Below are 27,793 nucleotides of genomic sequence, written 5' to 3'. Positions count from 1 at the left end.
TTTAAAGCATGGTCATTATTGTCACTTTGTGTTAATTTCTTCTATAAGCAGTCCCTCAGAAAACACTGACATTTGAACCACTGATTGTAAAGCAACACACTAAAATACTGAATACAAATGAGCGTAAAATAAAAAAAATATATAAAAGTTCAAACAATATGCAAGACAGCCACTAACCACAATACCACAGGTCTGCCTCTACTTCTTCTTTTTAAGGCAGCTGGCATCTGTAATATTGCATTGCTGCTACCTTCTGGAACTTTACTATACCTTTTCTTGAGGGCTTTTCTCTTTCTTCAACTGTCTATGGTTTTCTGCCTCTTCAACCTGTTTCCTGTTTTATCATGTGACACAAAGCAGTCACATGGCACTTGGTTTACCTAACCAGGAAGAGATGATTGCAGCTCAGGAGAAAATCCAGGAAGAAGAGAGGGCAGTCACATGCCTGCAATAACAATACATACACCGATTGTTTCAGGTAAAGAGGTAAGAGAAGGTTGTTTTCATCTTTTTTTTCCATTGTTTTTCGGTAAAAAAATCTTGTGTTTAGGTAAACAGGATCTCTGTTGCACCAGGGTTCTTTGTCTCACTGTAACTTTCTTTATCTGACCAAGATATCAGACCTAATTCATGCAGTAAGAAAACTAAACATATAGGTGGAGTGGTTGTGGGAGGGGGATGGGATCATCTTTAGAAAGAGCTGCTAATTTATTTCATCTACAAAGCTGCGTTTCCCATGGTTACCCATGGTTTAAGAGCACTTTAAAATCTCGTATTGTTGTCAAGTCAATTATCTCAACTTGGAATTTGTAACATCTAAACAAGTTTTCCTAATTTCCAGATGAAAGTAATTTCAAATTTTCATACCACTTCAGATTCAGAGCATATAAACACGAGTTGTTCTGACTTGAAGTCATTAAACCTCAAATGATGAGTTAAATAAATGTACTTCTTAGAGTTTACTTATTAAATTAAGTTTTCAAATAAACATGATCAGCATATTGGCTTGTTCCCTGCATGTGCTTTTGAGAGTTAAAATCCCTTTGTAGTTTGAAAACAGACATCATGGAAACTTGCTGTATGTCTTTGAACAGATGTTAACATAAGTCATGGTTGTTTATTTTATAATAATAAAAAAACATCCTTGGTGAATGTTAGTATAGAATTCAGTCCGTACCCCCTTACACTCATATTTAACAAGATTAGTGGGAGCAGTTGTTGATTCAACTTAATAACTTAAAGGTTTCCTGTGTATTCTGGACCTCTAGGCCGCTGTGGAGAAGTGTTTTCATGGGTGGGTGCATGTTTTGTTTCTCTCGTGCACAAGGACGCACATGCATGTGCACATGTATGTGGGTTCCCATGTCCCCCCTTACTCATATCACAGACTCCGTGGCGTGTACTCCCACAAAGTATACCTCTGTTGTGACTTTTTGAGATCTTTATTTCCACTTTCCACAGTAAATCTGCAACTATGCAGACATTAGTTAAAAAAAACTCAATTCATAGCGTTAACATCAATAATGGCAGTCAAATTGCACATCATAAGAAAAGAAAAATGAACAAAACATGGATTAAGTTGGCAAGATGGCACTTTTAAGTGTAAATGCACATGCTAAGTTTAAAGGTAAACACTGATAGGATAGCTGAATTGTCAGTTTGCAAGCAGCACTGAAAGTAGTTGTAGAAGTACTAGTTAGCAATCGATGTCAGTCAAAAGAAAAGTCATGAAAGCAGTTGAAATTTCATTTTAAGCGTAAGCGCTGAAAGTGATTGTGCTGTCAATGATGAACATTCTGCGCAATACACACTTATGTTCACGAATCACAAATGTCTGAAAAAAAACAGTAAAATTGCCATTTGTCAAACACCATTAACAAAGTAGATCTTTACCACCTTGAATAACATGTGTGTCTTTTAAGGTGTGTGAGTAAACCATTAGTAAATGTATTCTACACAATTCTTTTTTAGAAATGGGGCCCTTAGCAGCAACTTGGCTCCTTGCCATGATCTCACTGACTGTGGCGCTAGACAACGGACTGCTGAAGACTCCACCTATGGGATGGATGGCCTGGGAACGCTTTCGCTGTGATGTTGACTGTAAAGATGACCCAGAGAACTGCATTGGGTATGATCAATGAAAAAAGGGAGTTTCTGTGATTTAGATCAGCCTGGATATTCTTAGCAAAGATATTGAAGGTATAATCACTAACAAGATAATTGTTTTCATGTGAAGAAAGGGGCTGGAACAATGATTTGTGCTTTCAGTCAAACCTTGCTAAAGAGCTTGAGGAGTGTGCACATGACGCCCATGCCAGGCTACATGGCAATGATTGATGATGACCAAAACTTAGGAAAGATAAAATTTCAAAAATGAACACAAAGTTGTTGTCATGATGTAGAAGCCATTTAACATGAAACTGTGAGGAAAAATTTTCACCATGACAGCTAAGCAATATTTTATAGTTACAATACTGTTAGTTGGATATTTTCACAGGGATATTAGTAAGATCATAATAGACTAACAGTCAATACAAAAATATCCTAAATATGTTAATTTATCTATAGAATAATAAATATTTTGATGTTTTAAAACTGCAGCTAGATTTAGATGACGATGGGCATTCCTATTGATTTTTACAAAACCCTGTTTGTAAATATTAGTATTGAAAATACCAAGTTGTTGCGTTGTAGGTGAAATCCCATATACATTTAGCAGAATTGCACAGATTGCACAGATGATACATGCATGTGTCATTGGTCATTCAGTTCCAATTGCAGAGTGCATTTTGGAGGGTCGTACAGCAGTAAAATATTGTATTATGTTATGCAAACAAACTTTAACTGGCATAACATCTGGTAGGTAGATATTGGTGGTGTGATATATGTGTTGAATTCAGGAATAGGACAAATACTTCAGTTTCTGTGCCTCACGGATCTAGTGGAAACATTAGGTGCATTATAAATGGCCACATGGTGGTGCTATTCACATCCAAATAATTAATCAACTCTGCCTTGGCCAACGACCTTTACTTTCCACCATTTTAACTTGAAAAGGAAGCAGAAGTTCTGACTAAAAAAGTATAAATGTGTTTCATGAATGGCTAACAACCTCTGTCTTTCTTTTCTTTGTCCAAAGCGAAGGTCTGTTTAGAGACATGGCTGACCGGTTGGCTGAGGATGGCTGGAAGGAGCTGGGCTATGAGTATGTAATCATAGATGACTGCTGGATGTCCATGCTGAGAGATGAACAAGGGAGGCTGCAACCGGAACCCTCCAGGTTGGTCTCCTTTTCTCACTTTGCAGAATCAGCATGTCTGTGCTCTATCAACAGTTTTGCCTTTAAAGATTCCAATAGACAGGTTATGCCATACTCAGGTATATTCAGTCAACAGGTCCAGATTCTTGTCGGATATTTAAAAGGTGTAAATTAATCTGTCTCTCCAAGCCACAAACCCACATTAATCTACATAAGTAGGCGATGATGTGTGGAAGTATCAAAGACTGTTTGCACCTTGCACAGTTCTCCTTAGTTTGGTTGCGAGAGCATTTACCGAGTGGGCACTGCGAGGGGCTCGTTATTAGGCCATACCAACCTAACCCCATATATTTGGTTGTATCTGATGCGTGTTCTATCTGTTTTATGTTTTAAGCGGCATATAACATGCAGCGTAGAAACCTAAATGGCGTGAAATAAATGCTGAAACACAATATAATTAATTTCAGCATTTTTTTTGTATAATGCTGAGATATAGAAATAATACAATTCAGAAACATCAGTAAATTGTTCAGATGAGACACTTGACATAAATAGGTATTATATGAGTAATGTGGATGTGCGGCCATCACGCAAATGCATCAGTTCAGCTGCGGATGAGAGTCCCAATGTTAATCAATGCTAAAGGGGGGGGGGGGGGTTTTTGTGAAAATCAAAACAAAAAAACATGTATTTGGGCTTCTAAACTATTATTCTATCATCATGTCATGACAAAATGCATAAACCCGCGCAAAGACGAATTTTCCAGAATTATTATATTATAGTGTATATTTATTTATTTTACGTTCTGATAACGTTCTGATGATACTGTAATAATATGATGCTATCATATTTTGGGCAGAATTGTGTGCATTGTCTTTTGAAAATGTTGGAAGAAGAAATTGTGCAATTTAATTCTTTCATTTATGTTGTTATATAAATAAAAATCTGCAAAAATATATACAATCAGATATATAAACAAAATTAACAAGCGCAGAGAGCAACAATAATATTAAAATATTAAGAATAATACAAATAAGATATAGAATAACCTTTCTTTATAGCACAAATCCTTTTATCAAACAAATGTGAAAACCCACTAAAGAGAATCTAGTTATTGCGCTATTGCACTGAGAACAGAAAAGACAAACGAAAACTAATCCTGACGTTTCTGGCCTTCCTTAATCCAAAATCATCATGAAATGTGCATGCCTTTTTAAAGAAAAAGTAGTCAAAAAATGTTTTCATATCAGAACCTTAAGAAATGGACAGCATCCTATTAACGAGCCTATCAACTCAATTATAATAACAATAATGATAATAATAATCTTTCAACTCAAGACAGTTCCACTTCTCACAAATACAGAAAGGAATGCAGATGAAAAGTTTAACTGACACGTAACCAGCTTGCTCCGCTAATACTGAGCCCCCACGGTATCGGTGCCTATGCAGCAACCTGTTCGACCCAGAGGGAAATGTCCCCGCTCCCTCCTCCCCCCCTTCTCACACAGCTCTGTGCATGGCATCTTCTCAGCAAGCAGGGGGTGCCATTTTACCAATTCATCACACAGGAAATGAAAGATAATCCAGTAGAAAACCGGTTTGAAGTGCCTGTGCCGCCCCCTTTGTGTCATGAAAGAATGTCGCCCCGGGTGGTTGCCCGCTTCGCCCACGCCAAAAAACGCTACTTTTGCTTGGGATTGCTACATCTATCACAACAGCCTTCTTTTGCTTGTTTGTTTGTTGGCCCACACGATGTCCAAGGGTTAGCCATCATCATTTTATCAGTCTGGATCTGGGAGTCCCACAGTCATTCCAGGTCCACTTCCACTCAGATGTATTGGTCTTGTTCCCAAGTTGGAAACGGCTGTGTTACTGGTTAATTGTTTACTCTTTGATTAGTAAATCAGATCAGACCACCACGTTGGGGCCTAACCTGATACTAATCTAGTGCAGTAAAACCATAATGTAAATGATGCCTGTTGAACTGAAACATTGCTTTACTCTGGGGTCATGTTGGAATTGTGTAACTATTTGTCGTCTGTCCTTGTTTCCTACAGGTTCCCAGGGGGCATTCCAAAACTGGCAAGGTATATCCATGACCGGGGTTTAAAGCTAGGCATCTATGCAGACATGGGCACTCACACATGTATGGGATTCCCTGGCACCACACTGGATAAAATTGAGATTGATGCCCAGACCTTTGCTAGCTGGGGGGTAGACTATCTGAAGTTTGATGGCTGTAACTCAAATGCTGTACAACAAATGCTGGGTAAGAGTATACCAATTTACTAAATGGCATGGAATAAAATAATTAAAAACCTAAAAATTCTTATTACAAAAGCCAAACGAGGACAATCATGGACGAGCCAAAGCAAGTGTTTTCTTGTGTCACACAGGTTACCCTCTTATGTCCAAGGCTTTGAATGCTACAGGCAGACCTATGGCCTACTCCTGTAGTTGGCCTGTCTATGTTGGAGGCCTTCCATTGAACGTGAGCGACATTTCAAATCAAGTCACTGGGACTTGGATAGAACTGTGCCAATATTCTGACATAAGACTGGATAAAGGCAATTGCTGCAATTAAACTATATGGATGGATTTCCATGACATTTTTTATAGACATTTATGTTTCACCTAATCAGAATCAACTTTATTGTCCAAGTATGTGTACACATACAAGGGATCTGACTAACATTTTTGAATTGTTCTCAATTTACTCAATGTACAGAAATGGCAGTTATACATAACATTATGTCTGCTAAACATCCGCATGTTAACTTGTTGAAGTAAGCATTTAGCTCACAGCAAAGCTGTGCTTAGTACATCCCCACAGTCACTAGCATGGCGGTTGACGCTTAGTCTTGAATTCACTATGATTGGTTTAATTTGTTGTTTACACAATTCTTTAGCAAAAGGCACATGCTATTTTGGTTGATAACGTCTGTTTCCCTGGTCCTACCAGGTGAACTACACTTTTCTAGGTGATATTTGTCACCTGTGGAGAAATTACTATGATATCCAGGACTCATGGGACAGTTTGCAAAGCATCATTGAGTGGTTCTCCAACAACCAGGATGATCTGCAGCCAGCTGCGGGGCCTGGACGATGGAATGACCCTGACATGGTATGATGGATTTCTCTTCATTATTGGACCTATGTAACATCACTGATCATAGAGGCAATCTGAACCCTTACTGCTGTCTCTCACGGTGTGATTTCACTCAAGGTTATCCTGTTCTGAAACAAAGTAAATAAGTTTACAAGGCTTTCCAAAGTTTGCTTTCATAGATGAGTGGATGCTGTGTGGCGGTAATGTTAAGCTCTTCTTTGCGTTACTTTAGTCATTCGCTCTTCATGCCTCATTATGTTATCTCTCCTCAGCTCATCATTGGAAACTTTGGTCTTAGTGTGGACCAGGCTCGCTCTCAGATGGCTCTGTGGGCTATAATGGCTGCACCTCTCATCATGTCTAATGACCTTCGAAACCTGGACAACAGCGCAAGGGCCATCCTGCAAAACAAAATGGCCATTGCCATAAACCAGGACCCCATGGGAATCCAGGGAAGACGATTGTTGCAGGTCATCATCATCATTATTAAGACATCAGTTTATTTAGTGAAGAAGGCTAAGAAATAATATACACAATCATACACTGATGTCAATGGTGTTGAAGCGAGGTGGGGTGAAATTTGGAGTCAGAGTTAGGCACTAAAAAAAAATCAAGGTGAGTGCCTTTAAGGAACAGGCTCATATTTGTGTGTGTGTGTGTGTGTGTGTGTGTGTGTGTGTGTGTGTGTGTGTGTGTGTGTGTGTGTGTGGTGTGTGTGTGTGTGTGTGTGTGTGTGTGTGTGTGTGTGTGTGTGTGTGTGTGTGTGTGTGTGTGTTGTTGCACAGGAGAAGAGTCATATTGAGGTTTATTGGAGGCCTCTGTCTCATTCAGCCAGTGCCCTGGTGTTCCTGAGTCGACGGACAGACATGCCCTACCACTACCGCAGCTCTCTGGCTAAACTCCACTACGATACTGGCAACTACAAGGTTGGTACGCCCTCATGACTGGTATTAGCTGCCATCAGCTAAATAGTTCAGGGTGTTTTGTAAGTGTTCTATTTGTTGACTCAGCCCCGGGGTGCCAGGAGCCAAACCTGGAAAAAAAAACGTTGTATTCCTTGTCGTCAAACTGGCCATCTCCGTTAGTCTAAGAGGCTATGTTTGGTCCCGGCATGGTGACTCCAGTTGGGTTCACTGGGAGCACCTAGTCCAAGTGAAGTCAGCTAAATTGCTAGCATAGCGGATATATATATTTTAAAAAGTATTAGTAATCATCAAATCTAAATTACTATGTTATTTTTAGCCTTACAAAACATGGGCATCGGAAAGTGGGTGGGACTCTAGTGCATCTGTTTGTTTACTTATAATAAATTAAACTCTATTCTGCATTTTAACTACAGCGTTGACTTCCATGCTGCTGCTTCCTCAAATCCATTTCACTTGGCTCATGCAGAGTCCATATAAATTTAACTCCATTCCCTGTTTTCACTACTGCTGCACTCCAAGATCAACAAGCATCTTAGCATAGCATGTCTGCTGCACAGGGGTCCGTTTCAGAAAGCAGGTTTAGGGAAAACTTTAGTGTTAACCCTGAGATGAGGGAAACGCTGGGTTTTCTGTTTCAGAACGAGAGGTTTCAGGAAGGAGCTTTAACTCTGAGTCTAACCCTGAACGCTGACCCTGAGATGGGAAACTCTGGGTTGTGGGTTCCACAACAGCTGATTCAAGTTGGTTCCATCAACTCCGAGTAGGTTCACTCAGAGTTTAGCGGGTGCACCACCGCAATAAAAAGGTAGCATGAATGGAGTCATGATACTGTGATTCACCATGGTAACAACATCAAACAAACTGGTCGGAGGAAATACTCATGCACACATACAGCGAGGTTGAACGAGTATTTAGTTAAAAAAGCATCACAGTAAAATAGCGAGAATTGGTGTGGGAGAAAATGTCTTGAGTCAATACTTATGCTCTAACATAGTGTATTAATTTCATATTTAAACACAGGTAACCTTTAATATTACTGATGATAACTGGTATGGTAGTATGCTACACCTATTATTTCATTTAGGTGCAATCCTGCTAATCCCATTCTGAGGCTGCAGCACCATCATTAACAGAAGTAGGATTTACAGTCAATAGTTTCTTTTTACTGGATTGTGTCAGGGGAACTCTTCAATAAAACTTTTCAGAGCAAGTCACACTCTTCTGCCGGCGCTTTACTAATATGCTCTGCAACAACAATGTTGGAAAGAAAACTAATGTTTGCAACGTAGTGCGACCCAAAGAATGTGCAGGGATGTAGAGCATGTCCACGATAGGTGACGTTGGTGATATGAGGACGGATAAAGTTATGTAGGCTACATAAATGATAGATTGGGAAGAAAATTGATACCTCTCAAATAGGTAGTTATCTGGAAATGAAAATAGTAAAATATAGTCAGGACCTCAATATCATCTTCCGATGTATGTTTAACTTCCTGCGAAGAAATACAGCTTCTTCATCAATGGGATTGTCGACATAAGGAAATGCCATGTTCGGAACAAAAACGTATTATAGTGTGCCTAACACAGTTAATAAACCAACATGTTTATAATTCATGCAGATAACAAACTGCGCTAAAATGCATCTGATACAGACTGAATGAATGAATGAGGAAATGAAAGAACGCTGTGTCTGAGGGAGGAGACTGAGAGAAGAAAACTTGCTCCCGACCAGGTTAGGTTCACAGACTCAGTTACCATAGCAACTGACTGTAAGGTTAAGGTAACCATTCTGTCTGAAACAGACTGGAGTTCCCCCCCTCTCTCTCAGGTTTGATTAACCTCCCTTTCTGAGACAGAAAACCCAGTTTCGCTCATCTCAGGGTTAACAAACTCAGAGTTTTCTCTAAACCTGCTTTCTGAAACGGACCCTTGGTCAATGAGAGAAGGGACTTGTTGAACCACTGCTATGTGTTGATATTAAAGCCAAGGTGCTACTGTATGGTTTTCTTCACTGACTAGCAAGGGAGGACCAACCCACATCTTTTTGCTTCAGAAGCCCACGCTTAAATATGTTCTTTTCTTGCTTGTAGGCCTATGATGTGTTTGCTGGCTCGACGGCGAAGGTGTTGAACGCCAGCACAGAGTTCTCCGTCTCTATCAATCCCTCAGGTGTTGTCATGTGGTACGTTTACACAGAACAACAATCCAAACAGATGGAGAAACTCCACTACCAGCAAAAGAAAGCCTCACAGTTCACATTCCACAAAGCTAAACCTGGGCATCATACTGTGTTATGAAGAAACTTTTGTGGAAAGGAAAAAAAATGCTAAGCTGGTATTTTATAGAATTATTTAAAAGGCGGACAGGCTCAATCACAGCCATCTCAACCCAATTTTGAATCATCGTTGAACAGATCTTCTTTTGCACTGATGTTCATGAAACCAAATATAATGTTTTAATATTCTCTTTTTTTGTTTAGAAGTGTCTTTCTCTTAAATTTTTAATAAAACATTTGCCTAATTGTTGTCCTCTTTTAAGATGTTTGTGCCGGTAAGTAATTTTGGCAAAATATAGATCAAATTGTGTATATATATTGTGTATTTTGTGTACTTACACGCTGATCTGACAATCATGAGAGACTTAGCAATGCTGGGCCATGTGTACATTAAAATAGACGTGAACTTGTTTTTGGGTGTGTTTTCATCTGTTTTATCTCATACCCTCCCACTGTGTGTTTTCACTTCATTAAAGTCAATTGGAACATTTTGGTCACCTAAAAATTTCCTGTTCTACCAACCAAGCTAGCTAGCTACTGCTACCTCTGTTATAAATAGTTTAGCATGTGTGAGCACATACATCTAAGGCAGACTTTCTCAGGCACTAGGCCATGAGTGCTGTCTACCGGCCCAGAGAGTAAAGATATTTTTGAATAAAGTAGATTAATCCAATAGAATGATGGTAATTGGATACTGAAGTTATATTATGTTTATAAACAATTATTCAAAAATAATTCATTATTAAAGGAGAATTCCAGCCAATTTTTATGTTATTCTTGATTGCTATAAATATGTGAGTACTAGGTCAGTAACCCTGACCTAAGTCGGTGCAGGCAACACTGAGTAGCTGCAGCTAAGTGTACAAGCTGAGCTAAAACGGCAGTTAACGGGGCAAGTTTTAGAGTGCCTTTTCGGCCTATCAACTGAAACACAACGAACAAGGCCCTTATGTAACATCAAGCTGCGTTTTCGCGTCAGACATTGTTTTAGTTTTAATTCACCTACCCTGTCTTGTTCTTGCCTGTAGGTAGCATGCCTGGTTAGCTGTTAGCTGCTAGTGATAAGTGTGTTCAGCCAGGCTTTTGTGAAAATCATAAAGCAGCAGTTCCGTGTGTATTTCTATCCATCCATCCATTTTGTGTGTGATCGATCTGATGTTGGTGAGTAGGAGGCTTGGCAGTGTTGATCTGTGTGGTAGTTCCCTTAGCCGAGCAGGCAGCCTTTGTCCCCGCCTTCCTCGCCTCCCACAGCTGACAACAATCCCCAGAGTGCCGAGGGAGTCTAGGGGGTGTCCTCCATGCCTTTGGCGACCAACTGTATGTAACCGATTGGTTAGAGGTTGGTCATGTGAACGGTCACGTGACCAAGGCGGAAATAAAGCCTCCGCCGAAAGAGCTCACTGTCTCTTTGTCTGCTGCGTGTGTGGGTCTCGGGTGCTACAGCCAAAGCCAAAGCCAAGCCAAGTACACAAAGTCCGAGTGTCACTGCTGTTTTGCCTTTCTTGTGTTTTAGTTGTTGTGTGTTATTGACTGTTGTCTATTTTGGATTATTTTATTATTAACTTTTAACTGATAAAGCGCCCGTGTTTTTGGTTTGTTTTATGCTTTGTTTGTGTCACAGGGTGGTTTTCGGGAGAAAGTGGTCAAAGTCTGAGTGTGTTTGTCCTTGTGACTTTTAACTAGGTCTTAGATTTGAGGAACATTGATGGTTGTGTCAATTGGTGGATAACAGGTGGTGACGTATAACAAACTGATTTGGTTTAAATATATTGCATGGTTTTAGTGTGATTTGCATGTTTGGTTTTATTGATATTTATTTAACTATATAATCCACCTGCTGCCACTGTAGCAACCCATAGTTTAACAAATTCCTGTGCTTTTCTAAATTTTATAAAGTACCTTTTTTGTATCAGACTAACTTAATTTCTCCCAGAACCTAAACATTTGTGTCTTTTGTTTTCCCTGTTAGATTAGGGGTGTGATTTGGTCTTTTAGTAATTGTTAGTTTTTATTTTCTTTTGATGTACAATAAATCATTTGAATAGTCATACTTAACAAGCGTCTCTGATTACTCTGTGGCCGACCTGCGTAGTGGAACCCCTGGGATTATTAAAAATCAAATTCATATGGTAAACTCTTTGGGTGAAAGTCCCAAGGTGGCGTTGTCTAAGTGGGAATTATTAACTTTGGCTAAGCCCTCCATTGGGCCTGGTTACAAATAGTGGCGTTGTCGGCAGGATCCACATTCAGTGACGTGTGTTTAAGTTTTGACTGTGTTAGGCATTTGTTTTGTTTGTTTTTATGATTCTTGCTATATACGGTAGTTAAATAGTGTTAAGGCAAAACAGCAGTTGGCATCTCGAGGGATCAGACGATATTCCACTGTGGGACCTTCCTGAGCAGTGCCCAATCGGTGTTGAGAAGTCATGGATCAAGAATTACAAGAACTACGGGACCGTGTAAAGCAGCTCCAGGCAGAAAGGGACAGTTTGTTGCAAGAACGGGTGGAGACACAACCGGGTCCTAGTGCTTCAAACACCACTAATGTGCCTATCCCTGCTCAATCTGAACGTGTGTTTTATTTTCCAAGAGAGAGAAAATGTCCCCTGTTTAGAGGTGCCCATGGCATCAGGATAGAGGAGTGGGTGGAAGAAGTACGGGCTAGTATGCGAGCTAGACACTTAGGACCTCTTGACCAGGCCTATTTCATATTTGATCACTTAGAGGGAGTGGCTAAGGATGAGATCAGGTATAGGCCCCAGAATGAACGAGAGGACCCTGAAAGTATTCTAGCAATACTACAGGACTTATATGGCTGTTCCAAATCTTATGTGTCATTGCAGGAAGATTTCTTTTCCCGAAAACAGCTGGAAGGCGAATCTTTGCAGGAATATTCCCATGCTTTATACTGTCTTATGGAGAAGGTTGTCGCAGGTGCCCCTAATAGAATGTCTAATTCCTCTGTACTGCTACGGGACCAGTTTGTAGAAAATATTAATGATTCTGCTCTTCGCAGGGAGCTGAAAAGGCTGGTTCGGGATGATGCTGCGCTCTCACTGCTTGATGTGCGTGCTGAGGCCATTAGATGGGAGCTGGAGGGTAAGCCTAATGGGGGAGATCAGAGGCATTCAGTGCCCTCCTTTTGTGCTGTGCAAAATTCTAGGGTTCAGGGCCATGTTGCTCATTCTCCTACTCTTCCTGCTACACCACAATTAGCTGAATTAGTGGCCATGATGAAGAAACAGCAGGACCAGATTAATCAGCTGAGCCAGAACCTTTTACAAATGCAGCCTCCTCCACGCCCCCATAGATTTAACCGGCCCAGTAATGTAATTTGTAGACGGTGCCAACAACCAGGTCATTATGCCCGAGATTGTGAGAATGAGAGGGTCCCTTCCCGCTCAAATAGCTTTGTCCGTACTCCTCCGGCTGTCGTTAGCACTATCTCCCAGCAGGCGGAAAACTAGCTCCCTCTAATGTGCAGAGCCAAACATTTGGAGGGGGGTTCGGTGGCTCAGCAGGTGAAAGTTGGGTAGACGAGACAGTGGCAGATCGGTTGATTGCTCCTTGCCCTCAGGTGACTGTTAAATTGGCGGGTGTAGACATTAAGTGTTTGCTTGACACAGGCGCTATGGTATCCACCATAGTGGAAGGCTTCTTTAGAGAAAATTTCCAGGACCAACTTCAGTCCTGCCATTGGTTGCAGTTGAAGGCTGCGAACCGGTTGGACATCCCATACCTTGGTTATGTGGAGTTAGATGTTGAAGTGTTTGGCAAAAAGATGCAAAAGCGAGGTGTATTGGTAGTGAAGGACCCCCCTTTGCAATCAGCATTACCTAAGGTCCCCGGTATCTTAGGCATGAACATCATTCGTGGTTGTTATGAGGAGCTTTTTGACCAGTACGGCCTTGGCCTGTTTGACCTTTCAGCAGTTCGAGATGCTCCCTCGCATTGGCAGCAAGCCCTTCAGTTGTGTCACCAGACAGAGACTCAGAAACCAAGCCCCCAAGCAAGCCTTGCTAGAGTTCGCGGTAGGAGAGCAGTTCACATTCCAGGGGGTACTATGAAGGTGATAGCTGCCACTTGTTCCGCTAGTTTTGGGTCCTCTCGTTCAGTCCTGTTAGAGCCACTGACCACCAACAGTCACCTACCTGATGGGCTGTTGGTGTCCCCTGCCTTAGTACATGTTACTCGGGGCACCGCATACGTACCGATTGTTAACGTAGGTACCTCAGCAATAACTCTTCCCTCTCGTTGCCCTTTAGGGTTGTTGACCGAAGCAAGAGTTGTGAGCTTACCAACGGGGGTCAGTGAGTTTGGGTTTGAGCAAGTCACAGCCACAGTCAACTCGCAGGCGGGGAAGGTTAGCCCAGTACAAGAGCATGTCAGAAACCTTGACTTAGGGGTTTTAGCCAAGGCCGAGCAGGACCAGGTTAGAACACTGTTGTCAAAATATGAGACAGTTTTCTCTTCTTTTGAGGGTGACCTTGGTTGTACTAATCTGATCACACACGACATCCCGCTACTCGATGATGTGCCAGTAAGGCAGAGGTATCGGCGTATTCCCCCTTCTGACTATGAGGCGGTAAAAGCTCATATCCGCCAGTTGCTAGAGACCCAGGTTATCCGAGAGAGTAGCAGCCCCTACGCCTCCCCCATCGTCCTGGTCAGGAAGAAAGATGGCAGTATTCGGCTGTGTGTGGACTACCGGCAGCTAAACCGTAAGACCCGGAGAGATGCTTTCCCTCTCCCTCGAATAGATGAGTCTCTGGATACACTGTCAGGAGCTAAATGGTTCTCCACCATGGACTTGGCCAGCGGTTATAACCAGGTAGCAGAAAAAGACAAGGAAAAGACTGCCTTTTGTACACCCTTCGGGTTGTTCGAGTTTAACCGGATGCCTTTTGGCCTGTGTAATGCACCAGGTACATTCCAGCGCCTTATGGAAAGGATGTTTGGAGCACAGCACTGCCAGTCACTACTGCTGTATTTGGATGACATCATTGTGTTCTCTTCCAGTGTAACAGAGCATCTAAGTCGGTTGGATTTGGTGCTGAACCGCTTGCAACAGGAGGGACTCAAGGCAAATCTAGGGAAGTGTTCCTTCTTTAAAAAACAAGTCCAGTACTTGGGCCATCTGATCTCTGAAGAAGGTGTTTCCACTGACCCAAGTAAGATCTCTACAGTGGCTAACTGGCCTCAACCCACTAATGTCTCTGAGCTCCGATCTTTTCTAGGTTTTGCCAGTTATTACCGGCGGTTTGTGGATGGGTTTTCCAAGTTGGCCGCACCACTGCATCGTTTGGTGGCTGAACTCTCATCAACCGGGACACGAAAAGGGCGAAGTGCATCCCTGGAGGGGGCCTGGTCGGAGCACTGTGAGAAGAGTTTCCAGGAACTGAAAGGACAGTTAGTGAGTACTCCCACCTTGGCTTTTGCTAACTTCTCCCTACCTTTTATTCTTGAAGTGGATGCTAGTCACAGTGGGTTGGGTGCAGTGCTGTCGCAGGAACAAGATGGGAAAGTGAGGCCCGTGGCCTACGCCAGCCGAAGCCTACACCCTGCAGAGAAAAACTACAGTTCTATGAAGTTGGAGTTTCTGGGCATGAAGTGGGCCATGACCGAGAAGTTCAAGGAGTATTTGTGGGGCCAGAAATGTGTGGTCTGGACTGATAATAATCCTTTGAGCCACCTCCACACTGCTAAGTTGGGCGCTACTGAGCAGCGCTGGGTGGCTGAGCTCTCTGCTTTTGATTACAGTGTTCGGTATCGCCCTGGCCGCACTAACAGGAACGCAGATGCACTGTCAAGACTACCCGTGGTAGCAGCCACTCAAAGCATGGACCAAGCCCTGCCTGGGACAGCATTACCAGCCACCTTGAGGTCAGGCACTGGAGAGGGTAAGCCTCAGTATGCTGTGCAGTCTGCTGTAATCTCTTTGCCTTCTCGCACCCCGGCTGACATGCAGGCGCTCCAGCAAGCGGACCCAACCATTGGTACCTTTATCCGCTTTTGGCAGGAGAAGAGGATGCCAAGTGGGGCAGAGAGAGAGGAACTGAGTCCACAGGTGCGTGGACTTATGCGTCAGTGGAGTCGGGTGGTGCAAGCAGAGGGTCTCCTCCACCGCCGGCTGTTCCGCCCTGATGGAGGAGAAGTGATTCACCAGTTGCTGTTACCTGATTGCCTCAAGGAGGAAATCCTGATGCACCTCCACCAAAACCACGGTCATCAAGGCGTAGAACCACTGAGCTGGTTCGGCGAAGATGCTATTGGCCAGGGATGGACCGAGAGATAAAGCAGTGGTGTCAAAGGTGTGAGCGGTGCACTATTGCCAAGTCGACACACCCCCAGATCCGGGCGCCAATGGGTCATCTACTCGCTGCACGTCCGAACCAGATTGTGGCGATTGACTTCACTTTGTTGGAACCATCCAGAGATGGCAGGGAACAGGTGCTAGTAATGACTGACGTCTTCTCAAAATTCACTCAGGCGGTGCCAACTAGAGACCAGAAAGCAGCTACTGTGGCCCGGGTGTTGGTGCAAGAGTGGTTCTGTCGCTATGGAGTTCCGGCCCGTCTGCACTCTGACCAGGGACGGAATTTTGAAAGTGCACTAGTCCAACAGTTGTGTGAACTATATGGCATCCAGAAGACTCGTACTACTCCTTACCATCCTCAGGGAAATGGTCAGTGCGAGAGGTTCAATCGGACACTGCATAACCTGCTGCGCACACTCCCCTCTACTCAAAAGAGTCGCTGGCCAGAGCACCTTCCCCAGCTGGTGTTCAACTATAACACCACTACTCACCAGTCGACTGGAGAGTCCCCCCACTTCCTCATGTTTGACCAGGAACCCCACTTACCGGTGGACTTCCTTTTGGGCCACCTACCACAGCAAACAACCGGACGGGTGTGCGACTGGGTGGTGGAACATCGACGGCGCCTGCAGGTGGCTTTTGACTGTGCCAAAGATCGGATGGAAGCTGCAGCCAGGCAGAGGAAGGGGAGGCATGACCAATTAAAACTGAGTGAACCATTGGAGATGGACCAGCAGGTCTATATGCGAGATTATACAACACGAGGTCGGAATAAAATTCAGGATGCTTGGGGGGCCACAATCTTCAAAGTGGTAAGAGCACCTGAACCTGGTGGAGTAGTCTATTCCATTGCACCATTGCATGATCTAACCAAAATTAGACAGGTGCACCGAAACATGCTGAAACCAATCTACGTCCCTACACACCTACAGCTTGGCCCATGGAGTCCCCTTTCGGTAAGCATTGCAGAAAGTGAGGTGGAAGGAGATCAAGATGACCACAGGATAGTGGTACTCCTGGAGACACCAGTACTGGATCCACCTACCATTGCGCAGCCGAGGCCGCACCTAATGACACCAGTAAGTGATCCACAAGTGGAAAGCCTATCCTCTAGTTCCCCTTGCCTACAGGAGGAGGCCTGTGAAAGCAGTACTACCACCGTCAGAAGAACTACAAGGACCACCGCAGGGCACCACCCTAACCCCCATCGGCTTCCAGAACTCATGCGGGGTGAGGCGGGTGGGGCTACGCTCTCTCGGGTACTGGGCTCCACCTGTAGTATGTCTAACGCAATTTTTAGACCGTGGGATTAAGGAAGTATATTAGCACCAGTTTTTCTTTAGTAAAGAAAAAAAAAGAGGGGGGTAGAATGTAACCGATTGGTTAGAGGTTGGTCATGTGAACGGTCACGTGACCAAGGCGGAAATAAAGGCTCCGCCGAAAGAGCTCACTGTCTCTTTGTCTGCTGCGTGTGTGGGTCTCGGGTGCTACAGCCAAAGCCAAGCGTCTGCGGTGTGTCGTGTGTGGGTCTCGGGTGCTACAGCCAAAGCCAAAGCCAAGCCAAGTACACAAAGTCCGAGTGTCACTGCTGTTTTGCCTTTCTCGTGTTTTAGTTGTTTTATGTGTTATTGACTGTTGTCTATTTTGGATTATTTTATTAACTTTTAACTGATAAAGCGCCCGTGTTTTTGGTTTGTTTTATGCTTTGTTTGTGTCACACGGTGGTTTTCGGGAGAAAGTGGTCAAAGTCTGAGTGTGTTTGTCCTTGTGACTTTTAACTAGGTCTTAGATTTGAGGAACATTGATGGTTGTGTCAATTGGTGGATAACAGGTGGTGATGTATAACAAACTGATTTGTTTTAAATATATTGCATGGTTTTAGTGTGATTTGCATGTTTGGTTTTATTGATATTTATTTAACTATATAATCCACCTGCTGCCACTGTAGCAACCAATAGTTTAACAAATTCCTGTGCTTTGCTAAATTTTATAAAGTACCTTTTTTTTATCAGACTTAATTTCTCCCAGAACCTAAACATTTGTGTCTTTTGTTTTCCCTGTTCGATTAGTGGTGTGATTTGGTCTTTTCAGGGCTGCCAACTCTCACGCATTGGCCGTGAGACACACGCATTTGACGGGTTTCACACGCTCACACGCCACACCCCCGATTTCTCACGCTGAAGTGTCAACCCGGTCGGTCAAATTTCAGATAGATGAGTTTATCTATAGATTTATCTGTTTAGCCACTAGTTGTGCTTTCAGAGACTGTGAGGGGGTTCAAGAGCGCTCCCTGTCTGTGAAAGTTTCGAATTGTTGCAAACTGAGAACATTTTTTTACGATCCATCCCATTTCCCCGGCTTTAGGTATGAGCTCTGAGTATCACAGACCCGTCCGTCGCTTCGTGTCCACTCTCTCTGTAACAATAGAGGTGAGCAGCGCGGCTGGTAGCGTAGCAACTTCAGTTCATGTTAGTGGACCTGCTCTGCTGTGGACAGTGACGCGTTGCATCCGTGTAGTCCTCCGATAATGCGCAGCGTACAGCCTCCTCTAAACTTTGTCAGAGACCAGAGACCCGAATGGGCGTCTGTGTCTGTCAGACGGTCTGAATGAGATCCACCATCAGCGGAGCAATGACATGTACAGCAGACTATATTACAACTCTCCAAATCTCGGCCAACAGAGATGGGAGGAGTTATATTTTGAATGTGCACAAAGTTGTAAACATGGGCAGAAATCTGGTGAAACACATCTGAGCTATACTATATATACTATACTATATATACTACATATATACACTATACTATATATACTATACTGCAACATTGGGCCACTATTGTGCTTCTCTAACCTCGGTGCATCTCTAAATGTAACTGTAAATAATAAATTTGATGTTTTATGAAATGAACAAATAGTCTTTTTTTCCCCAAAAAGTAAATCCAGTAAGTGGGGCCCAGAGGATGAGGGCCAAACATTACTGAACCTTGGCACAAAGGTTAAAGGATAAGAATTTATGTAGATCAGTGGTTCTTATTCTTTAGAATTTCAGTGGTCTTAGTTGATCCCTCAACATTAATTTAACTTTGGGTCCCTTGTCCCAACACCAGGGACCCCTGGACCTGTTCCCCACAGACCCAAATCTTCTCAGCTGTTGATGAGATTTGCTACTGTCTCTTCATGTGGTTCATCATGTTTGGCACGTTGTCTGGGTCAGTTCTTATATCATAAGAAGTTAATAATGTATAATGTAAATGCTGAATGCCGTAAAACCTGTTGATACTACAACAATGCAAAGGTTCTTAACCATACAGTTTTGCACATATCATGTAAGACTTGATTTCTCCATTTTTTTGCAAAAAAACTCTCCAGAAAGTGCCCTTTAATGGTTTATTTTTCAATTTTTTTTCCTGGGGGGGCATACCCCCAGACCCCCCTAGGGAGAACCCCACCCCCCCACATATCACAAATCACAATTTAAACCCTGAAGGATAAAGACCCCAAAAAATTGCTTTGTACGTGGCAAAATATGGGTTGCCCCCCCAAATCTCACTCCAAGGTTTTGGGAAAAGTTGGCAGCCCTGTCTTTTAGTAATTGTTAGTTTTTATTCTCTTTTGATGTACAATAAATTATTTGAATAGTCATACTTAACAAGCGTCTCTGATTACTCTGTGGCCGACCTGCGTAGTGGAACCCCTGGGATTATTAAAAATCAAATTCATATGGTAAACTCTTTGGGTGAAAGTCCCAAGGTGGCGTTGTCTAAGTGGGAATTATTAACTTTGGCTAAGCCCTCCATTGGGCCTGGTTACATGTAGTTTATTTTCTCTTCAAAACTAGGTAATTGAGTACTGTAGTGGTTATGACTATATCAGTAACTATGTATCTACATGGAAACAGGCTAAATATGCATGTGGCTTGCACAGTAATAAAGTTACTGCCAGCTGTAGCTTGCGCTTGGAACATCTGCTTCATCTGCCTGTTGCACCTCTCTGTCTGGTTCTTTCCAACTTTTCTGAGGGGAGTTCTTCATCTGTATTCTCGGGTTTGAATAATTAAGGATGACCGTCAAACTCAAAAGGCTCTTCCGTGAGTTGTATAGCTGCTATATTCCCCTAGTTACGTTACTCCAAGCTTTTTCCCTTGTGAACAACGCTGTGATTTACGCCGCTCTTCACCTCACACACACTACTGTTGAGCTACCTTTTCCTGCTACGACTGAATTCCCAGGAGACAGCGCGAGGACACAGCTAGCCTTCAATGCTGTTATTAGCTGTTAGCTGCTAGTGATAAGCAGGGTTCAAAATTAGCACCATCTACTAGCCAAATGCTGGTAGAATATGCAAATGGATGGCAGATTTGCTTCACTCAGCAGCCAAAAAAACAATGGTTATTGAGTGGCTGGTAAAAATTGATCATTCACTAGCCATTTGGCTGGTGGACGAAAAAGTTAATTTTGAACCCTGGTGATAAGTGTGTTCAGCAAGGCTTTTGTGAAAATCATGAAGCAGCAGTTCCGTGTGTATTTGTAGCTCAGCCATTGGAGGCTGAGGAAGGCGGGGACAAAGGCTGCCTGCCCGGGCCAAGGGAACTACCACACAGATCAACACTGCCAAGCCTCCTACTCATCAACAATAGATCAATCACACACAAAATACACTTGAAACTGCTCCTTGAGGATTTTCACAAAACCCTGGCTGAACACACGTAACAACATTGCTAGCTGTTAGCTGCTAGTGATTAAAGTGCTTGCCCATGTGATGTGATCCCTTCTGAGTGAACACAGTGAATATGACAGCAGTAGATGTGACAGAAATGCATGAAAGTTGTGCTAATTCAAAGCTAAAGCTCTGTTTTATTTTTTTCTTGCATTCCTTAAAGTTCTGACGCTGCGCTTTACCGCTTTGGTGTAGTCTGGGAAGATGCTGATGTTGTTGTTTCCCCAGATAATCTCCTCCTTAGCTCTCGCCGCATGTTGAATCTGTGTCGCGTCTTGAAAGCCCAGGAACTTTGCCACGATAGCTCTAGGCGGGCGGCCCTTCTGGTGTGGCGCCAGAGTGCGATGTGCAGATTCAATGGCAAGCCCCCTTGTAAAGTTCACGTCCAAGAGCTCAGGTAGAACCCTTACCAGAAATTTATTCCCTCACATCCTTCAGGAAAAACATGAATTCTCAAGTTATTACGTCTGCTTCTAGCCTCTAGGTCCTCCACCCATTGTTGCATTTTCGCTAGCTCAGACATTGGCGCAGAAGGGTTATCCCTTGCAGGGCTGCCAACTTTTCCAAAAACCTTGGAGTGAGATTTGGGGGGGCCAACCCATATTTTGCCGCGTACAAAGCAATTTCTTTGGGTCTTTCAGCATCATTATACTTCAGGGTTTAAATTGGGATTTGTTATATGTGGGGGGATGGTGCTCTCCCTAGGGGGGTCTGGGGGTATGCTCCCCCAGGAAAATGTTTTTTAAAAATAAACCATTAAATGGCACTTTCTGGAGAGTTTTTTTGCAAAAAAAATGGAGAAATCAAGTCTTACATGATATGTGCAAAACTGTATGGTTAAGAGCCTTTGCATTGTTGTAGTATCAACAGGTATTAGGGCATTCAGCATTTACATTATTAACTTCTTCTTATATAAGAACTGACCCAGACAATGTGCCAAACATATTGAACCACATGAAGAGACAGTATATATGTCAGCAACAGCTGAGAAGATTGGGTCTGTGGTGAACAGCTCCAGGAGTCCCTGGTGTAGGGACCAGGGACCCAAAGTTAATTAATGTTGAGGGATCAACTAGACCACTGAAATTCTAAAAAATGAGAACCACTGAGTTACATAAGTTCTATTCCTTTAACCTTTGTGCCAATGTTCAGTAATGTTTGGCCCTCATCCTCTGTACCCCACTTAATGTTTTTACTTTTTTGTGAAAATAAAGACTATTTGTTCATTTTAAAAAACATCAAATTAATTATTTACAGTTACATTTAGAGATGCACAGAGGTTAGAGATGCACAATAGTGGCCCAACGTTGCAGTATTGTATTATATATATATATATATATATATATATATATATATATATATATATATATAAAATATAGTATAGCTCAGATGTGTTTCACCAGATTTCTGCTCCTATTTACAACTTTGTGCCCATTCAAAATATAACTCCTCCCATCTCTGTTGTCCGAGATTTGGAGAGTTGTAATATAGTAGCTATATATAGTATAATATAGTATATAATGTAATATAGTAAGCTGTGCATGTCATTGCTCCGCTGATATGATGGATCTCATTCAGACCGTCTGACAGACTCAGAGGCCCCCCCCCACAGTCTCTGAAAGCACAACTAGTCGATCACAAGTGGCTCAACAGGTAAAAACATAGATAAACTCATCTTTCATAAATTTGACCGACCGGGCTGACACTTCAGCGTGAGAAATCGGGGGTGTGGCGTGTGCGCGTGTGAAACCAGTCAAATGCGTGTGTCTCACGGCCAATGCGTGAGAGTTGGCAGCCCTGCCCACATCCGTATTTTCCTCAAGCATGGCAATCCGAGTTTCAACATTTTCCAGTCATTCCCAAAACACTTCCAGTTTCTCACTTATTGCTTGGCATTAACTTAACCTACTTTGGATGTCTTGTGAAGGAAACCGGGTATCACTGTCACTGTGTTACGAGCCAAAACATTAAGAGACTGTTTTAGCAACCAACGTACGAATAACTTAGATTACTGTAGCGCATTTAATGAAACCGAAGGGCGCTTTACACAAGTAACATTACAGGGGGACAAGGGAAAAGAAAATAGTAAGCCAATACTGACAGTAGAATATGAGACAGATAATCTGTGAAAAAATCAAGCTCCTGTGGCTCCTCCCTGTGCTCCTACTGCCACTTGGAGAAAAACACCGCTCCCGGTCAGAAACAGCCAATCAGAGCCAGGAGGACTGTCTTAGCAGTGTCAATCACTCTCGTGTACGCGCTGCTCATACCCCTCCCCCACACAGCGCGTACCGTGTTCAAGCTCAAGATTGCAAGTGCACTGCAGCTGTGCTAATCGCGGAGAAACAACTTTTCAGAAAAACTGCCAATTTCTCGAGTGACACCTGCTCAGAAAACAAAGACGGGCAAACAGAAGAAGACCGATGACGAAAAGCGAGCTAAAAAGAAAGAATTAAACCGAGCCCGAAATAAAACGAGGGTCAACATCGAAGCGGCTTTTCAGAGGTGGAGGGAGCTACGCCTCCTGAAAGGATTCAACACGGATTCAGAGCTAGCGTTAGCCACATTTCTGCTCGACATGTAAGTATCCCTGCTTGATTTGTTTCATTTTTTAAGAACTACACAACTAAGATATGGATGGTTACAGTACACTCTCAGTACACTGGTGATAGCGCACATCTCAGTTTACTCTGTAGCTTGTTGCTAAGTCTAATAGTTAGCTTGTTAGCTTGTAGCACGGCAGGAATGTTGTAGCAGGTGAAGATTAACGTTACCTGCTAACTCCTTCACCCTCAGTATAAGCAATATTGTTTCGATGCCTACATTTAGTAAGCCAAAATGTTTTTTTGTCGATCACAATAAATGTAGCTATGGTTAAACTACTTTAATTGTGCGCTGTCCCCATCATCGTTTGGCAAGGCAGACTTCTATTTTTGATTATTTTAAAACATACGTTTTCTTCCACCTCAGGATGTAATTTGTAAATCACATGTCTGACACACATTCTTTATGCTCGTTCAACAAGTCAGACATGGCCCCAGACACAGAGGCACGTGAAGGAATCGTCTTTCAGTCCAAATCAAAATGTTCAGTATTTCCTTGTGCAGGAGTACTTTGCAAAAAAAGCTGATTTATTTTACCCATAGGCAAAATAAAACCTAAGACATATTTCTAAGATGTTGTTATTCCTTGGCTTATTGAGCTTCCTCACGGATTCATCATTCCTACTGAAAGTTTAGTGTTTCAAATTGATCCAAAAGGTAATTCAGTAATGTACTGTGTAAAGTGCTACTTTTGTTCTCACAAATGAGCGATTACATAAAAAATAATTTTAAACCCTTTTATTGAAAAAAATGTACAAAACTTAATAGAAATAATTTATATAAGCAAATTTTTTACATAAGCTATACCCTCCTCAGAATAAATCCCCTGTATTGTCCATGAAGATGTGGAAAGCATCGGTGGCCCTGCTTACCAGCCTGTGCTGGCAGGCTCCGCTGTGGGGGAGGAGCTGTGGAGGGGGGGCTGTAGCGCAGCAGAGAGCAAGCGGGAGGGACCTGTAAGGTGTGCATCTTCAAATTTTTAGGCTAAGTCCACGTTTTCTCAGAACTCCCTACAGCAGCTTTAATGTTAGCTACTGATGTACAATCACATCGTGCACTGTAAAGTTATTTTATAAATAAAATAGTCATATTACACACCTGAGGGGTTGGTTTTGAATTATTTACAAACCTGTAATTTTTTCGAATGTACCAGAGTCAAACTTTCATTTAGAAGCCTATTTAGGACGGAAGCGCCACTTTTAAGATTTACCGTATTAACGTTTTTCAGTCAAATTACCTTTTGAATAGGAGTGCTAGGGGCACTTTTATGCTAGCCTAAAAAAAAGACGCTATTTTTAAAACCTAAGTAGGCTCGACACAACATGAAACTTTGCTTGAATATGACCAGGGGCTCATGAACGCAGCATTGAGAACATTGTTGGTGTTCAGAGTTTACTAAAAAAGGTTTTGAGCAACCGACAATTGCAGTTGTTTACGCTATCAGACATTTTCCCAGTCAAAAAGTGTTAATCTCAGAATGCGAATGAACGGACTCCATAGGAGGAAATAACATTCTTATATTCTTTTTCCTCCTTTTTCAACTACAAGGTTAATATTGTTTTTCACTAACGACAAAACAACAAATTATCCGTGCATTTGTATGTTACTTTAGGAGCTTTCCATGCTTTCTGTAAACACAAGCAATGTTCTTAAAGCTGACTTCATGTGCAGAGCCTCTGGTGATACTTTGCCATTTGACCAAAAAACAAGAATACAGTAAATCTTAAAAGTGATGCGTCTGTGACACCCACAAATGTATAGTCACAATTGTTATGTTATAATCTGATTATATGTATTTTTCTGTTAAAGAGGGTTAGGTTAAATGTATTTTTGGTTGATGCGTAAGTGTAATTACGCACTTACGCCACAAGGGGGAGTATCGTTAGGTGAGCGCTAGTTGGAACAATGGCTTCCGTCCCTCAGACAGAGGACAGCCTGCTGAACGAACGCCACTAATGTGTCCTGTCTCTCTTTTTCCTGCAACAAAACAGGTTAGTAAGTGTGTGTTAAAACACCAAAATATGTCTTGAAGCACTATAAAACCATTTGGAACATTATCTGAGAATGTTTGAGGCAGAAAATGTGTTTATTAGAGTTAGAAACTTGTATTTCTATACACTAGCATAGTTTTGCTAGCTGGTATGTAAACAAAGTCATAAGATGGCGGCCGTAATGTCGTACTTTTATTAATTTACACTGCAGCGCCTTGACATTGATTATAAGTGTGTAGTTGTAACAATGTATTGTTTATTAAGGTTTGGTAAATGTGTTATGCAGGGTGAAGAGCGAAGCAAGTTAATATGCTTAACTACAGCTAGTAAATGTCAGAGAACATATTGAGATTATAACAATGTTGCTAATGTTTGGTACTGCGTGACTTAAATAATAGATTGGTAAATTCATAGACTATACTATGTTATTTCAGTGGTTAAAAATATGATAATTTTGTGTTGCAATGTGAATGGCAAATTTGGGAAATAAGTGAATGAGTTTAATATAAAGGATGTGAAGTCTGTTAAAAGGAAAGAAAAGAAAGTCATACAATCCTGTTAATAAAGAAAGAGGACATCCTGCTGAATGAACGCAACTAATGTGTCCTGTCTCTCTTTTTCCTGCATCAAAACAGGGCATATTTATCTGTTAACAGGTTACTTATGCTTTTGGCCTTTAAAACGTCTTAAATAGGCTTTTAAACCAAAGTTTTGACTCGTGTACATTCACAAAAAGACCCTAAGTTGCATTTTGGCGAGAGTTATACTTTAAGACCATTGTACGATAAACAACAGAGCTTTAGAAACATTAAAAAGTTCCATATAGCCCCCTTCCTCACTCTTAATTATTGACTAATTAGTTCTTGTTCTTGTTAATAGGACCAACACTTTCATGTAATAAATTCTTTTTGACCGAGAATGCCGTGCTTTTATGGTTTATGTTGCCTTCTGTCACACCCATACAACTGTGAACCTTCTCTTTGCTTTTATTGTTTTTATTTAATTCAAGGGCTCCCATCTGTAAAGAGAGGGTAGTGCTGTTGTAAGTAATTAATACATTCAGAACAAATTATTAGATAACTTTATTAAAATAGAGAAGATCAGCCAAAATAATTTGGGATTTTTTTTAATAAGTCCTGTCCAGTTGCAAGTATGAATGGGTGGGCCTTGAAGTAGAAAAGGTTGAGAACCCCTTATCTAAAGGACAACTGTATGCCTCCTAGAATATTTTGTCTCTTCCTTTGTGCCTTCATCAGTGAGTAATGGCAGAAAGGCACTGGCCCATGCTGACCCCAGGCGTGCCAAAAGGGGCTGTGTGGGAAAGACGTGGGTGGACATGGACCACTTCCTCTGCCTCGGCAGATCCCAGAGCCCAGCGAGCCTCCAGAGCCAGCCGAGGCTACAGGGCAGCCCACGCAGCTTGGAGAGTGTGCAATGATATAAAACTACCATATAGAAACTTTTTAACAGTCTGTGTGTGCATGCCTAAATCTCTATGACAATGGGGCTCAAACCCAATCTTCATCCTTAAACCTAGACTTAACTGACTTCACCTGGAAAGTGCTTGAGTGCCAGAGGTTGGGTCAGCTCTTCACAACATATGATGTTGTCTTGACATCATGTTATGTGGACCTAGCATTGTTTACAGCCTTTTTATTTGTACCATCCAGTTAATAATGTATAAATACAAATGATTAAACATATCCCACAGTTGTCAAGGATAGCTTAAAATGGAATAGAGTGAAACTTTAACCGGGTTCATTGAGATCAAAATCTTTTTATTAAGAGTGGCATGGCCAAGAGGACAGCATAGACATTTGTAAAATAAACATAAACAATAAAAACTTAAACAGTCACACAGTGCTTCACTTGTTTCTGTGTAAATGTAGGCATACCACCGCATCCACTGTACCAGGCGGACAGCAATATGCCAGTACTCAGGATGTACAGACCAGAAGAGGGATCATGGCTAGGGACATTATCTATGTTTATGTATGTTTTCTGTCTGGCCCAGGGGGTGTCTTACCCTGTGGCAGCACAGGCTTCTGATGTGACAAAGTCAACTATTTTCAATTTTTTTTTTATTGCCAAAGAAATCTGTAGATAAAAGTCCAAGGTTAATCTTCTTTCACCAGCCCAAACACACCGGACAGCCGGCACAGCAAAAAGGCCTTTGATTAGGCTGCGGGGGTCAGAGATGGCTGTCACATTATATTAAACCGACCAGTTGGGATTATTTTAGCTCCAAACAGTTTAACTCCATTCAACTTTAGGGCATCTGTGACTCCTCTGGGAGATTTCCAAGCAGTTAAGGAACACAGGTTGAAAGTTTCAAAAGTTATACAAAGATTGAACAAAGCAAATAAAGGCTGAGTTTTTAAAAGAGGTAAACAAACATAACTCTATTGAAAAATCACAAAAACAAAACTAAAATGTTATCAGCAAACAAACCTTCCAGAATGTAATAGTAGTAGTAGTAGATCTAGAGGATAGCTTGTGCCCTTTTTTATTTTATTTTATTCATTTAACATACTTGTATTGAGATTTTCATATTGCCTTTGAATATGAACGTTTTAACCATTGAAATTACTACATCATCC

The 27,793-nt window shown here is 42.0% G+C and overlaps 1 protein-coding gene across 1 annotated transcript; it reads left to right on the top strand.

Moving 5' to 3' along the window:
* The first annotated feature begins 352 nt into the window (after positions 1-352).
* LOC116699433 (alpha-N-acetylgalactosaminidase) lies at positions 353-26,252 on the top strand. The gene is made up of 11 exons (XM_032531986.1): positions 353-486; positions 1,972-2,128; positions 3,140-3,280; positions 5,317-5,528; positions 5,656-5,750; positions 6,222-6,383; positions 6,641-6,838; positions 7,154-7,294; positions 9,385-9,878; positions 14,975-14,978; positions 26,241-26,252. The coding sequence occupies exons 2-9, from the start codon at positions 1,974-1,976 to the stop codon at positions 9,589-9,591; spliced, it is 1,311 nt and encodes a 436-aa protein (XP_032387877.1). The 5' UTR covers positions 353-486; positions 1,972-1,973; the 3' UTR covers positions 9,592-9,878; positions 14,975-14,978; positions 26,241-26,252.
* The last annotated feature ends 1,541 nt before the right edge of the window (positions 26,253-27,793 follow it).

Source organism: Etheostoma spectabile, chromosome 12, assembly GCF_008692095.1.
Source record: "Etheostoma spectabile isolate EspeVRDwgs_2016 chromosome 12, UIUC_Espe_1.0, whole genome shotgun sequence".
NCBI lineage: Eukaryota > Metazoa > Chordata > Actinopteri > Perciformes > Percidae > Etheostoma > Etheostoma spectabile.
The sequence above is the reverse complement of the archived record's forward strand: the minus strand, read 5'-3'. Positions and strand labels throughout refer to the sequence as shown.